This window comes from Octopus sinensis, linkage group LG8 (genome assembly GCF_006345805.1).
Source record: "Octopus sinensis linkage group LG8, ASM634580v1, whole genome shotgun sequence".
NCBI classification, from domain to species: Eukaryota; Metazoa; Mollusca; class Cephalopoda; order Octopoda; family Octopodidae; genus Octopus; species Octopus sinensis.
This window is the reverse complement of record NC_043004.1, coordinates 37,462,660-37,479,398: the sequence shown is the minus strand read 5'-3', so window position 1 is coordinate 37,479,398 and position 16,739 is coordinate 37,462,660. Positions and strand designations below refer to the sequence as shown.

The 16,739-nt window shown below is 38.2% G+C and overlaps 1 protein-coding gene across 2 annotated transcripts in view; it reads left to right on the top strand.

The window, feature by feature from the left end:
* The first annotated feature begins 3,963 nt into the window (after nt 1-3,963).
* The window catches only part of LOC115214981 (S-adenosylmethionine decarboxylase proenzyme 1), a 66,433-nt gene continuing 53,657 nt past the window's right edge, over nt 3,964-16,739 (top strand). The window contains exon 1 of one of the 2 annotated variants that reach the window (XM_036505350.1): nt 3,964-4,603. In XM_036505350.1, coding sequence (XP_036361243.1) covers nt 4,506-4,603 — 98 coding nt within the window. In that variant the 5' untranslated portion in view covers nt 3,964-4,505. The remainder of the gene's footprint in view (nt 4,604-16,739) is intronic. The other variant, XM_029784080.2, reaches the window with a different exon arrangement.

The following is a 16,739-nucleotide window of genomic DNA, read 5'->3' as shown; positions in this document are numbered from 1 at the left end:
CTGGGCGAAGAAAAATTAAAAATAACTATTTTTTAGGGAGAATGTACAAAAACTGTAACAACAGAGATTTTTACACGCAACTAATTGAAATAGAGGGAAGGCAATTCGTAGACAGAAATTAGCGTGTTAAAGAGAGAGAGAGAGAATGAAAGAAACAGGCATAGACCAAAAGAGAGGAACTATTACAGAGGGTGAGAGAGAATATGTGTAAGCAAGAGAAATAGAGAATGTGAAAAAAAGAGGGGAGAGAATCGGTCAAAAACTGCATAAGCTTTTAGAGAAAACCCCTTGTAAAGCACCATTTTTCTTGGTTTCTCACTTTATATGGAAGTTCTGGGCAAAATATTATAGTGCATGACTATGCTTGGCGCATAAGTAATGTGTGCGTAAAGTTTGGTGAAAATTGGTAGAAATGCATACATACTACACAGAGAGAGACACACACACAGACATCCTTTATTTTATATATTTTTAGATGACAGACATTTCCCTTTGGATGAAGTGATCCATGCGTGGTTTTTCTCATTTTTTGTCTAATGTGTCTATTTTATTTTTCCCACCTTACTTATGTATTGATCACATTTATGACTCCTTAAATTAAGTTAGTACAATAAAAGATTTTTATTGTTGGACAATATTTTCTTATGCAGACCCAGGAAGATGTGGGATATAGTGGTGAAAAATGATCTTGAGATGTTAAACCTCAGAGAGGAGTTGACAAGGGACTGAGACTTCTAGTGATTTGTTGTGACTGGAAAGACATCAAGCTAAGTAAAGTAGTGACCATACATACAGGCACATCTTTTACAGCCATGACACTCCCTCACAAACACAATTTATCCCCTGCAACCCATCTTCCAACACCACCTTTCCATGACCCATAATCACTATCCACTGCAGGCCCCTTCACCCTTCTTCATATGCCTTCTTGCACACTTTCTATGCCCTCACATATCTACCGTACTCCCCCCCTCCCTGTCACTACCACCATCACTTGTTACAGTCACCTCTTCCTCATCTCTTACACTCTTATAGAACATTCTCTCTATATCCCCTCCGAGCTACTTGTATCCACCCCCCGCTGTACTGCTGTGGTTAGATCCTGATGCATCTTTAACGCCATCTATTTCTCTCTCTCTCACTCTGTCTTTCAATCTTCCTTTCTTTTACTATGAGGGTAGCCAAACATTCCCTCCATAGTAAGACACTTATCTCTATCCCTGTATTATATTTTAACTTCTCAACTGGTACAAAGCCACCTTGCTCAGTACCTCTCCCACTCCTAGACGAAAGGTCTTTGTCTTGCAAGTTACTTGGCGATCCCACTGGTGTTGGCACCATGTAAAAAGTACCCAGTACAGTCTGTAATGTGGTTGGTGTGAGGGAGGGCATCCAGCTATTGAAACCATGCTAAAGCAGACAATGGTGCCTGGTGCAGCTCTCCAGCCTTGCCAGCTCCTGTGAAACTGTTCAACCCATACCAGCATGGAAGACAGATGTTAAGCAATAATGATGATGAGTTCTAGTATAGCTAGATTCTTATAGTCATTGTCATTGGGCTCTATTCCACTTTCACAGTCTATATCATTCTTTCAATCTGTTAGATACTAGATGGTTAGGTGACAACTTAAAAGATTTGCAACCTATTGTCTTAAGCCACTGCAGCAGATACCAAAATATGTAGACTTCATCCATCGTCACCACCACCACCTCCACTATTCTTTTACACCCACTGTCTGTACTGGCAGGAGTTGCTTGAATTGGGGGACCTTTTCTTGCTCACATTTCATTTCTGTAGCTGGAATTACTTTTTAACAGCAACATCTTTACAGAGTGTACTGAGAACTCTTTTTTTTTGTGCCATCAGCTCCAGGTCCTTGACAAAATTAGAGGGTCCTTACAACCTCACACTTTATACAGTGTACTGAGTGTATTATTTGTAATGTACTGGAGAAGTAGCCATGTCCTTGTCACAATTAAAAGGAGCTCACATTGTAGTTATGAGAAATATATGATTGATAGAAGTACAGTGTTCTGAGATATGTATCAGTATTTAAGGCAATATAACTGAAATGGAGAAAAAACCTATATCTATATGGCCCAGGGGATAGATTGATTACAGAGGTCTGAGAAAAAAGGAAGAGTATTCTGGCAATCAAAATAATACAGGATGGTGGCAGGCAGTAGAAGAGGGGATGTGGTGAAGATAGAATAAACTGAGTACGAGTGGTTTAATGTAGCCATTGCTTCCCATGGAGTATGTTTAGGATGTTTGAAACGATTTGTCCACATCTGAAGTTTTTCTCAACAAACTTTCCCATATGTGGACGTTGATCTTTATTTGCAATATAAATATTCAAATGTAGTAATGTAAACATTAAAAATATTCCAAGACAATTTCAAATTGTATAAAGTTTGACTATATTTCTTGAAAAGGGTCGATTATTATATTATGAGACTGGCTCTTACTGTACCGAGTCTCCAGTAAATTCCCGGCAAGTCACTTCACTGTTAATGACCTTGAAAAAAAACTAAAAAAAAAAGCGAACATCACAGGATTTCATTTCTTGAAAATCTAAAGACTTTCACCAAACTTTGACAACTGACATAGTAGAATGTTGTATTAGATATTTTAATAAAGTTTGGGATTTACAGTATGCAGGGTTAACTTTTTCTATCATTTTACGTGATGGAGAAAATAAATATTGGTATTACATAAACTGATTCAGTTGGCGACTCTTCTCCGTTTCGAGAAAAATTATAAAAGTTGGGACCTGTGTGACGATATTGATTTAATTTATTATCAGTGCTGCTTGCATGGTTAAGCAATTTGCCTTGCAAACACGTAGTATGGATTCGATCTTACTGTGTGGCACCTTTAACAAGTGTTTCTACCATAATCTCAGATTGATCAATACCTTGTGGTTGGAATTTGGTAAACGAAAACGGTACTGCTTGAGAACAGTGGTCCCGGTGTGCGCACTCGCGCATCCGCTAGTCGTGACTAGTCGATCCTTTGTGTTTTGTGTGTTATTTACTTTGTTTAAAAAATTATTTACTTTGTTTAACAAAAATTATTGGATCTTTTCCTTTTGAACAGCATATGTCAACACAATTTCTAGTTAACTAAACACTTTTAAACTTCATATACTAGTAGAATGTGTTTATAAAACATCATTTTTCTTGGCTTTATTGAGAAAATTCTATGGTTTGTAAGATATTTCCACTTTAAAATCGAGCATTTCGACAATTTTAACCAATCACTGACCTCCATTTAGGTAAACAACATTCCGTGCTGTATGAATATGTCCCTCCTTTAAGAAACAAATTGGGTTTATTTACATTTGCAAAGAAAAAAAGATACTCTTCCCCCACCCCTAACCCTAACTCTAAAACAGATTGAAATGCAATAGATCGATACTAGGGTTATAATTATGGGTGACATTTTCATTTGACACCGCTAGAAAAAAATCCCATTTTCCGTAGGGGTGTCGTATGAAGTTGTCACCCATAATTATAACCCTAGTATCGATCTATTGCATTTCAATCTGTTTTAGGGTTAGGGTTAGAGGTGGGGGAAGAGTATTTTTTTTCTTCGCAAATGTAAATAAACCCAATCTGTTTCTTAAAGGAGGGACATATTCATACAGCACGGAATGTTGTTTACCTAAATGGAGGTCAGCGATTGGTTAAAATTGCCGAAATGATCAATTTTAAAGTGGAAATATCTTACAAACTATAGAATTTTCTCAATAAAGCCAAGAAAAAATGATGTTTTATAAACACATTCTACCAGTATACGAAGTTTAAAAGTGTTTAGTTAACTAGAAATTGTGTTGAAAACTGCCGTTCAAAAGGAAAAGATCCCCAAATTATTTACTTTGTGTAAAAAAATGATTTATTTTGTGTTTTATTCACTTTGCTAGCTGGTCGTTATAGGATCGACTAGTCACGACTAGCTAGCGCAGATGCGCGACTACGCGAGTGCGAGCACCGGGACCGCTGATCTCAAGTAGTACCGCAAACACGTAGTATGGAATTGATCTTACTGTGAGGCACCTTTGACAAGTGTTTCTACCATAATCTCGGATTGATCAATACCTTGTGATTGGAATTTGATAAACGGAAACAGTGTGGAAGCCCATAGTATATTTATTGACTAAGGCTAGAAACTGAAAAAACGGTGTTGTTCGAATAAAGTTCTCTGAAATATTTGTTCCATATGCAATTGCACAAATGCTCCCTTGTCGCTCGCCATCCAAAATGCAGCAAACCCTCGATTGTCCTTACTGGAAACTTATAGCCAACAACTCTTTTGTCAGAAATTTTAATATAAAATATAATTGAACAAAAATAAATGATTTGTATTCTTTTAGAAATATTCCGGAAGCGACCGACAATCCTGTAAATCAATGAAATTTATTCAGCAGAGAAGTGTTTAATTCCTCGATGCTTCACATCAACTCGTCTTTCTTCCACCACATTTCTCATTAATTCCACCAATTATGGCTTCAGCAACTCATTTCTTTGAAGGCACTGAAAAATTGCTCGAAGTCTGGTTCTCACCTTCCAGTGATTCTAGGGATCTTAGAATAATTTCTCGGTAAGTTTTAGTTTATTTTCTTTTAGGTTGATTTCATTTCCATGTCATGCTTGTTATGTAACTTAATCTAAAGAACAGACTAAACTGTTAAAACGGATCGTTAATTATGTTTGCAAACAGCCAGTAAACATATTTACAAATTCCTTATTGCCTTTTACAGATGAATTCCTTCACAACATTTCACTTCTGACAGTTTTTCTCTTTCTATTGAAAGAATAGTTTATTGCTTATCTCAGATAAAATATCAGGACATTGAACTTCTCAGTTTCCCCATTATCCAAAACTTTGTAAAATTCTTTTTTAAACGAAATATTTTCGCTTTCTTTATATATCTATGGCTTATTTTTTTTTCAATTAGTTTTGTTCTTAAAAAGAAAAAAATAAGTCCTGCTCGTCGATAAATGTTTGATTGCCGCCATGCGTTAATTTTTTTAAAACTCAAGCGGATACCTTGATAAAATAGCTAATTGAATAATAATCCTTTCTACTAGAGGCAAAAAAGCCTCAAATTTGTTGGGAGGGGATTAAGTCGATTAAATCGACCTCAGTGTTTCACTGGTACTTAATTTATCGACCTCGAAAGGATGAAGGCAAAGTCGACCTCGGCGGAATTTGAACTCGGAACGTAGCGACGGACGAAATACCGAAATGCGCTTCACTCCGCTAATAATAATAATAATAATAATAATAATATAATAGATATGTGCGAAAGATCGCCGATATGTGCAAGAGTTAAATGAATGGGTGCAATAAATATTGTTTGTTTGCATAAGATGTATCTAAACATTAAACAAATTCTTATCTCAACACGTGCGTCGTACCTAATCAATAGATTATTAACTTCCCTCCACTTTATTATTTTGAATCTGTGCTACAGGAGGTATTGAAATACAAATTCTGCTTTACTGAAAGTAAACATCGAAGTAAATATAAAAAAATTAAATTAAAAAATGAAGAAAATCGCTGGCTGGCAATGATTTCTCAATTCTTTAACATTTAGAAGAATTGTGTGTAGATTTAAAAAAAAAAAATTCCCGAGCAGAGTAGCGCAAGAGTCATTCCACTAATATTTGATTTTAACCAACACGACTTTCTACAAACCCCAAAACATACATAACGGAACAAACGAAAGAGAAGTGTTGTGTTATGCGACCAAACGTAAACCATTGTAACTCATTTAGCCATATTTTGCACAAATCTATTGTCCCACATCTTACAAACAACGCCAAAGAAATCAAATACGAATTTAGTTTTAGATACACTGTTTCAGAAAAGCATAAGTCTGCTTGATGAGGTCAGACCAGGTGCTAAACAACACAAAAATAGCCTTGAATACATAGGGTTTTACTTCTTCCATTATTCCCCACATACATTTATTTCAACCTTACATCTGCTTACAACCATAGCTACAAACAGAAAAGTGATGTGAAAACAATCCGCTTTCATTTTCGACATCATTCCAAATAGACAGAAGAGAAAAATATTAAGAGTTACATGCAACACATCCAGTTCATTCACATATAAAATTCAGTAAAGAAAGTAAAAGGACTTTCATATTTTGAGGGCTCACAGATAACCCATGATGGAAACAACAGAATTGTTCAAGTTATACATTATACATTAGATAACATAAACATGTAAGGAAGAACACTTTGTATTGCAATAAACTTCAAACCCCACATGTACACCACCCTAAAACTTACTATCTTATAACTTGGCTGATCTTTCAGTATCTCAAAACTTTCACGCTTTCTCTGCACAGATGACATTACACTGGTTTATACTCTATTCTCCAAATGCAGTTGTACATTTACTCCAACTCTACATCAATTACATAGAAAAATACTGCCAAAGCGTTTTTTTTGTGTGCGTGTATATCAGTGGTTTTCAACCAGGGTTCCGCCAGTTCAGTCCAGGGGTTCCGCAAGAAGTTACAAAACTGCTAAAATCGGCAGTAATTTTTAATTCTCCTGTGCAGATATGTGTGCATAAGACTATTAAATTATTGCACAGGGATTCCTCGAGCCAGTGGAATGTTTCCTTGGGGTTCCGCTCCAGCAAAAAGTTTGAAAAGCACTGGTGTATATATTATCCTCCTTATTTAGTTTCTGTTTTCCATGCTGGCATAAGTCGGACAGTTTGATGGGAGTTGGTAAGGCCAGGGGCTGAACCAGGCTCCATTGTTGTGGCATGGTTTCTACAGCTGGAGCCCTTCCTAATGCCAACTATTTTACAGTATGCACCGGATGCTTTTTATGTGGCACCAGTACTTGTACCAATTCTGCTGTGGTTGACGGGTCTTCCTGGGTTAGCAAGGTGCCAGTTATCTTAGTCCTTTGTCATCTTTGTAAGGCTCAGTGTCTTGAGGTCAATCTTCAATACTTTGTCCCATGTCTTTCTGGATCTCGCTCTCCCACAGGCTTCACCCACTTTGTGATTGACTCCTCTCTATGCAACTGTCTACATCCATACGCATAACATGCCCAAACCAGTGCAGTCTTCTCTCTTGCACACTGCATCTAATCCTTATGCCTAACTTTTCTCTCAGTACACTAACACTCAATCACACATGTATGCTGATGTTGTGCATTCAGCAGAGCATACTACTACCTTCATGTAGCGTTGCTGTTCATAGACTTGTATCATACAAATCTTCACAACTGAACCATCTGTGATTGTTGAGCACAAGGTGGCTTACGCAACATGGAGCCAGCTTGGCCTGCACCCTGCTAATGTCCATCCCCCTATCCCCACTGTGGATGTTTGGTCCTCTCAATAGAAATGGGATGCCGTCCAGTGTTGCATGATCTTGGATGAGTTAATGTGCCAACTTGGAATGTTTCTGCTCAGCCTCTGTGCCTCCTCGCAGTAGGGCTTGGCTCAATACAGTGCCTCCACTTTCGACTGGCACTCACGTTGGCAGTGATTGTTTGCACTTCAGCATTTCCCTGAGGCTTCGGTTCCTGATCTGTGAACCTCATGAATACCATTGTGAATCCAATGCAGATTCTTTCTGCTTCTACATAGTGTCAGAGTGCTGATTGCCTTCCATACCATGTTGTCCTTAACAACATCATAAAGTATTGCCTAGACATCACTGGCTTCCCTTCCCAGCTTGAGTAGCGTATTAGACCAAAGAGACAGTAAAAGGACTGGCATTATGACAATTTTCCCTTACACTGGCAACTTGGTGTGTTTATCTATATCTACCAGCCTAGGCTTTGCTGTTTGTCAGGCTGAGAAAAGCAAACTGTCAAGGTATCGGTTGCTCTCTGACAGGTTTATGGTCAAGCCTGTAGCAGTGGAGACCTTGGCATTCTTGGCCCCCAAGACCATATCCCAGCTCAAAGTCAACATACATTTTTATCCTATACACTTATATGTAGACCAGGCCATAAAGGGTTAATATTTTCACCATATGGTTATAAAGCTGAAGAAAGGTGCCATAGTAGAAAAGTCAGAATACAAGATGGGATGTTAATTAATTAGAGAAGATAATGCAAAGGAGAGTGAGGGAAAAGATGAAATGATAAGAAAGTGAAAAATAAAAAAAATACCAGATACAGTGGCATTTGTAAATTGTACTCACACATGCCCGCATGCAGACTTCATTACATAAAATAAAGCTAGACAGGCACATTAATGCTCAATATACTTATACACAAACATATACGAAGAATATACATGCATTCAATCACTCGTACATACAACTATGATTGCTCATAACGTGCACATACATGCATGCAAGTGTGTGTGTATATATATATATACATACATACACACAATACTACGGCACTCCGTCGGTTATAACGATGAGAGTTCCAGTTGATCTGATCAATGGAACAGTCTGCTCATGAAATTAATGTGCAAGTGGCTGAGCACTCCATAGACACATGTACTCTTATGGTAGTTCTGAGTGAGATTCAGCGTGACACAGAGTGTGATAAGGTTGGCCCTTTGAAATACAACAGAAACAGGAAGAAAGAGTGAGAGGAAGTTGTGCTGAAAGAGTACAGCAGGGTTCACCACCACCCCCTGCCAGAACCTTGTGGAGCTTTAGGTGTTTTCGCTTAATAAACACTCACAATGTCTGGTCTGGGAATTGAAACTACAATCCTATGACTGTGAGTCCACTGCCGTAACCACTGGGCCATTGCGCCTCCACACACACACATACACATACACAGAGTGTGTTAGATAAATTGTTGCCATTTTATATTTCTTTAATTTTGTGCATGCACATTGTTTCCTTTTGATTTTGTTGACCACACAATATCGTAGGGTCAGTTGGGCACCGTCTGTGAGAAAAACAGCACCATGATGTAATTCACTCTGCCAGAAATTTGGAAACAACATGCTGTGCTGCTTGGCATTCACGCTGGAAGCTCCAATACGAATATTTCAGATTGTTTGGTAGTCAATCTGAGGACAGTGCAGAGGATTTGGAAAGAGTTGGATGAGTCTAATAGTGATTATGAATGTACAACAGCTTGGAAAATTTACTCTGATCATTCTGATAAGCAAAGAACTCCTGAATTTGTTGGTGAGATCCAGGCCATGATAGACAACGATCCCTCTAAGTCAATCAAAAGACTCTAAAAACCACTTCAAATTACACTCCATTAGCATATTCTACTGATGACTGTAAAGTAATTTGTATTACTAAACTAGAAATTGGACAATCTAGACTTGACCTCAAAATTTTTCTGCTCTATTCTTTAGAGTGTGCTTCTTTTCTGATATGTATTTTATTGACTATATATATATATATATATGTAAATATAATATGTGACAATTATTTGGTAGCCAAGATAAAACTCTTGGCTACCAAATAATTGTCACACATTATATTTACAGATAAATTCCTCTATTTACTTAATATTGAGGTCTCTTTCTTTCTTTTGTTATCTTACCGTTTTTACCAATATATGTATATGTGTGTATATATATATATAATCATCATCATCGTTTAATGTCCATTCTCCATGCTGGCATGGATTAGATGGCTTGGCAGGATGTGGTAAGCTGCAGGGTTGCTCCAAGCGCCGGTGTCAGCTTTGGCATGATTTCTGCAGCTGGATTCCCTCCCTAATGTCGGCCACTTTACAGTATGGCCTCGGTGCCCTTTTCATGCTGTGAGATCGTCAAGTAAATTGCAACATGTGGAAAGAATGGAAAGTTTCCATGCCTAAAGTGAGTGGGTATGGTACTAGAGAGGGGGAGGTGACATCTTTTTGTCTGGTTCTGTGAGGCTAAAGTATGATAGAGGGAGAAATACAGATGTCTTGCTATAGAGGAGACATATGCGGGGAGAGCGACAGGGGAGTTAGAGATGGGAGAAGAGGTGAATGTAGTGAGTGATGAACAAGGGTAGAGTTGTGTTTGATAGCAAATATCCATATGAAGAGGTGGGTGGGTGGGGGGTAAGCAGTGGCTCAGGAAAGAGGATAGAAGAATAAGAATACCTTTAGGACATTTCTGTTGTGATTGAGGTGTCTTTTTGAGCACAGCAAATTGCCAGGCCTCTTGGTCCTTTGTCATCTCTTCTGAGAGATTCAGCATCTTGGGATCCAATTTCACTATTTTGTCACATGTCTTCCTGGGCCTCCCTCTTCTTCCACAACTACTATTCAGTTTTAGTGACTGGCACTGCTTTGACTTCATCTGTTTATATCACATAAGCACACCAGGGCAGTCTTTTCTCTTGCACACTACATCGAATTCCTCTTATTGCTGATTTTGATCTCAATAACTGAGCACTTTATCGTACATGTAAGCCAACACTGCACATCCAGTGGAGCACATGAGCCTCATTCTTGTAGCCTTCCATATCCTCTGCATTCAGGGCCCATGACTTACTACCATGTAGCATTGCTGTTTGCCCACAAGCATCATACCATCTGCCTTTCAGTTTGAGATTGAGAAAGCGACCTTTTATAGCCAACAGAGGTAAGAGCTCTCTCAGTATCCCATTTTTATTCCAGCAACTCTACTTCCAGAGCATCCTCCTCCACTGCTAATTAGGTCCTCTAGATAATTGAAACTGCTACCTCTAGGGCGCATTCAAGTCATTTGAGAAAACCAGTTACCCCATGTGTCCTTAGTGTTTATTGCTCCTGTTCAGCTTCCACATACCAACACTACTTTCTCTGTTAACCTTCTTGTGAGTCCATGGCAACCCTTGTATATTTATAGTTTGCACTGGATATACCATATGAAATTCCAGCCTATGCCTTTCCTGCATGATGAGCAGGACCATTACCTGAGGAGAGGAGAGTCCTGTCTGTTCTCATGTTCACTCGAACTTTGGTCTTTACTAAGATAATTTTAAGGCCCTTTAATTCCAGGTTTTGCTTTCATACTTGGAATTTCATTTTTATGTCTACTACAGATTCTATTATAAGAATGAGGTCCTCAGCATATAATAGTTCCTAAGGGCAGCTAGTCATAAATTCCCTTGTTATGTCCTGGAGGTCAATGATAATAGGGGGCTGAAAACTGAGCCCTGGTGAACTCGTATCTGTACTCTAAATTGCTGTACTTATGACTAACTCAAGCTTACTAACAGTACCCCTGCACATGGTTTACATGGTTTTCACAAGCCATTTGTCTATCTCTAGTTTCCTTGCAAACCACCAAATTACAAAGCACGGCACTCTATTGAAGGATTTCTGCAGGTTAATGACCGCTAGGTACAATGGTTTACATTTAGCTAAATACTTCTGCTGTGGCTGTTTCACTAGGAAGATGGTATTAGTAGTCATACTCCCCATCACAAAACCAAACTACATTTTATTTAGTCTAATTGTGTTACAAATTAATTGGGCTATAATTTTCTTGATCTATTTCACCAATTTGGTATTGCTATAATTACTTGAGCAATTTGATGCTTCTGTAATTACTTTAGTAATTTGATGTATTGTTTGTTCATTTTACATCCGTTTTTTTCCATGGCTTGGCTATGATTGTGGCATTTTTTATAGTTTGATGTCCTTGTTCATAACCCTTATCTGGTTTTCAAATAATACTCTTTTCATGGCACAAAGCCAGCTGACAGTTTGTTGAGAGGAGAAATAATATTATAATTTGTTCTTCAGTGAATTTTTAAGAAGCTCAAATGTAAACAACACACAGACACACACATGCGTGTGTGTGTGTGTGTCACAAAGCCTGGCTGTGAGTGAAGTAAAAGGAATGCTAACATTCCTTCTATGCTTTTGATGTGTAGGAGAAAGAAGGAGGGGTCTCCTACAGACCATTTGTTTGGATTGTTGATCATTCCTCAGACATATCCAGCTTCCTGCCTCAAACTTATGGCATTGATTCTTTAGTTGTAAATTATGCTAGCATTTAAACGGATAGCCTAAGTTGCATGTTTGTACTTTTGACAGCTTGTCAGGAGAACTAACGTTAATTTGGCAAAGACCAAAGTTCTACTTAGTAAGAAAACCTTTTGAGTAAATGGCCTTGTTCAATATGTAGGTGTTGGTAGAAACTCCATTTGTTGTACTCATTGCAAACTATGGACATATAAGAGAAGCAGTGGAATCACAGGAAGGTTAACTTTGTTGCAGATGTATAGGTGAAATCTTTATATATAAAACTAAAGTTGTGTGTGTGTCTGTCTACTCCGATTTAGATTCCTAACTACTCCCACATTTTGCGGTGCAGTTTAACCAAAAGCGGGTATCTTATAGTTGTGATTCATATCGAGCCCTTCAAGGTATTAGTGTGCGTCTACGATGAGTCTACGGTTTAAAAAAAAATTTACCATCATTTTTCCGCATTTTTAATGATTTTTGCTCGGTTTATATAAGGGAAGTAACTCTCTAAAAATGCTTATATAGTTATTTCCCTTACAAACCCGAGCAACGCCGGGCGATACTGCTTGTAAACACTAAAAGCAAATGGGAAATAGATGTTCTCCAATGTTTAGGAGGTAGTAGATAGTTCTTGTCACTTAGGTGACCTTAATTAGCAGTGGAAGTGGTGGTGCTGATAGTATAGTTGCTAGAATAAGAACTGACAGGAGAAAGTGCAGTGAATCCTTACCTCTATTGGTAACAAAAATCCCGTCTCTCTTTCTGTCAGAGTGAAAGACAGATTGCACAATGCCTTTAAACAAACAACAATGCCACATGGTTGTGTAACTTGGGCTGCAAGTGCGAAAGACACACAAAAACTGGAAAGGAATGAAGCTAGCATGCTCCAGTGGATGTATAATGTCAGTGTCACATGCAAAAAAAGTACAAATGTCTTGAGAAAAAATTGGACGTAAGAGGCATTGGTTGTGGTGTGCAGGAGAGAAGGTTGCATTGGTATGGTCATGTGATGTGAATGGATGAATGAGGACAGCCACTTAAAGAAATGCCAATTGCTAAATGTGGAAGGAGCTTGTGGAAGAGAAAGACCTGTGAAAAGGTGAGATGAAGTGATAAAAACTGGCCTCAAGATGTTGAACCTCTCAGAGAAAATGACAGGGTGGTGATATGCTGTACTAGAGAAAACCCATCCATTACAGCAACATTGAGGGCCTGTCAAGCTTTACCCCTTCACAACTCAACTTCTAATACCCATCCCTCCATCTTTCTTTTGTGGTACTACTTACTTGATTGTTGTAAAGGATGCCATTATCCCCCTGATTACCTCATACTGAATCTCTACTATTGTCTTCTATCATCTCCCACTTCCTGATCCACACCTGTTTCCTTTCATTTACTTCCCCTCCCCCAAAATGATATTCCATCCATCTCAGTCCCCAATGGGGCTCGGCACAGCACTCTGGCTCATCAATTCTTTTCAAAACTATACAACCCATGCCAGCCTAGTAAAAGATGCTAAATGATGATGATGATTCTCTCTTTCTTTCTTTTACTTGTTTCAGTCATTTGACTGCGGCCATGCTGGAGCACCGCCTTTAGTCGAGCAAATCGACCCCGGAACTTATTCTTTTGTAAGCCCAGTACTTATTCTATCGGTCTCTTTTGCCGAACCGCTAAGTGACGGGGACGTAAACACACCAGCATCGGTTGTCAAGCAATTCTCGGGGGATAAACACAGACACACAAACACACACATACATATACATATATATACATATATACAACAGGCTTCTTTCAATTTCCGTCTACCAAATCCACTCACAAGGCATTGGTCGGCCCAGGGCTATAGCAGTAGACACTTGCCCAAGATGCCACGCAGTGGGACTGAACCCGGAACCATGTGGTTGGTTAGCAAGCTACTTACCACACAGCCACTCCTGTGCCCATGATGATATTTATTTGTTTTTAACAGGTTATATCTATAAGAAGATCATCATTATTTCAAACCCATCTTGCATGCTGGCATGGGTTGGACAGTTTGGCAGGTGTTGCCAAGCTGGAGAGCTGCACCAGGCTCCATTTGTCTGCTTTGGCATGGTTTCAATGGCTGGGTGCCCTTCCTAATGCCAACCACTTTACAGACTGTACTGGGTGCTTTTTATGTGGAAGCGGCACTGGTGCTTTTTATGTGGCGCTAACTCCAGTCGGGTTGCTAAGTAACTCATCTGAGAGAGGGAGTGGAACTGGGAAATGATTTTTTTGCCAGGTGAGATGTTAAGATATAATAGAAAGATAGAGATAAGTGTCTTACTATACTTGGCTACCCCAGTAGGAAAAGAAAGTGGTGATAGAAATTTAGAGAGAGAGAGAAATAGATGGATGCATTGGGACCTATACACACACACACACACACACATATATATACACACACACACCTTACTCTACAGATGCATGTATGTGTACATAAACATGCATACCTATATAACCACACATATACTTATACATCCATACATATATACACCCGCATACATTACTTTGCTCTTTTTTACAGTTTTACAGTATTACATACTACAATAATACAAGTACTTTCATACTTTTTGCAATCTTTAGGTTCATGTAGCAGCAGCTTTAACGGACTGTTGTGCTTTATAGTTGACAACCTGTCTGGATTTCTCCTTCAAATACTTTCTATAGCTCCAGCTTTGGACCTATTATGATTATCTAATCTAGTTTTGGAGTTTACAAGACATATTTGTAAACGTATCTAGACTGATTTGTAGTGACTACACATTGATAAACAACATTGTTCATTAGGCATCAAATGGACAGGATGAAGGACATTTACAATTACACCCTCTGCTTAAGGGTTAACATGGAATGTGGCGCAGGTCACAGTGCTTGGGGCTGCTAGTACCTTCACTAAACATACCCTCAGTTGTATCGGTATCAAAGTTGGTAAGATTACTGAAGTTGTTTATCCTAGTGATGTTCTTGTTCAGAAGGTTACCTTGGGCAGGGCTTACACCAGAATCATGTTGCTTTTGTTGAGTGAAATGTGAATTGGAAATGATATTGACATACTTTTGGTCCGAAGCCAAAGCTGCTAGCACATCTTTATCTAAAATAATTTGGAAATTAAAGATGGATTTAGTTGACTACAGTATCAAATGGTTGAATGGTCATGTGAAACCCAGTAGTGATTATAATAAAGGTACTTGTTTTGTATTGCAGTGACTATGATGATTATGTATAGAGAGGAAAACATAAATAGATTTAATGAACTTGTAGTGAGACCATTTTCTATTATGGTATATTGAATATATTAAACTGATAGGGACTCAGTGCATTAATCTATAATGATTGGTTGTCATACCTATCATGTGAGTCTTGAACATTGGTTGAGTCCTGTGCTTTGGTTGAGTATTTCGCTGGATTTGGATCAAAGATCCAATCACTTTGCACTTAATAGAGTCTCAAACAACTAATCTGCATGTGTTCTGACGCCTACCTTTTTTCTATAAATTGGTGTAACAAATCATCTATGAGCAGAGGGGTAGTCACGTTATTTTCCTGCCATAATTCACTAGAGCAAAGTTTATATAACGGAGCACGTGTAACCACTGATGACCTGAGCTGAATTATCCAAACAATGGATGAACTATACAACCACCAGAATTCACGATGCTTTATTAAGTCCACTGGACTATTTAACGAAGGAATAAAGTCTTGCTGTTAATTTCTTGTATTTTTTCCATGAGCAAACAGACAACATATATAGCATAATGGTATGCAAGATTCTTTAGTAAGCCAAGGGAAATGTAAACATAAATAATGCAATATCTTCCCGTGCTACAAACTTTAATTCTCATTTATATGTTTCTGTTTACATTTTGCTTTTCTATATCACTTTGATCTTAAGCATATATATGTGTACTTGTTTGTGCATAGGAATTTATATGTCTAGCTATGCATGTAACTTTGTTCACCTGTCTCATTTCAGCTATTTTGTTGTGCATTTCTTTATTTCTTCCAGCCTTTTCCTTTGATTAACTTGCAGCATAAGTCTGTGTATATGTTTGTTTAGCTATGTTTACATATATACTTGACATACCTTTAATATCATACAATGGTATTTGTCTGTAGGATTTTATATTTAAGTATGTATCTGTGCCTATATTTTATTCTATTTTTCTTAGTATATACATGTGTAATGGATATGTTGATACATATTTGTATGTTGGCTGTGTATATTTGGGAATATGTGTGTATGTATAATATATATATGTATGTATGCATGTATATCATCATTGTCATCGTTTAACATTTGCTTTCCATGCTGGCATGGGTTGGACAGTCTGACTTAGAGCTGGCAAACCAGAAATCAGCACCAAGCTCCAATCTGATGTGGCAAAGTTTCTACAGCTGGATGCCCTTCTTAACACCAACTACTCAGAGAGTGTAGTGGGTGCTTTTACGTGCAACTGGCATGAGGGCCAGTCAGGTGGTACTGGCATCGACTGTGCTTGAATGGTGCATTTTATGTGCCACTGGCATGGGACCAGACAGGGGGCACTGGCATCAACCATGCTCGTAGTGCTTTTTTATGTATATATATATATGCATGTATCTTTGTGTATGTATTTTTGTGTCTATATATTTATATTTGTGTGTGTGTGTATGATTATGTACATATGGTGATATGCTTAGCATCTGTCTTCCTACTTTGTGTATTTGTGTGTAGACTAGTGTATTCATGTATGCATATGTTCTAGTAACCTACCACTATTGCTTTACTTTATCCTTTTTTCGTCTCC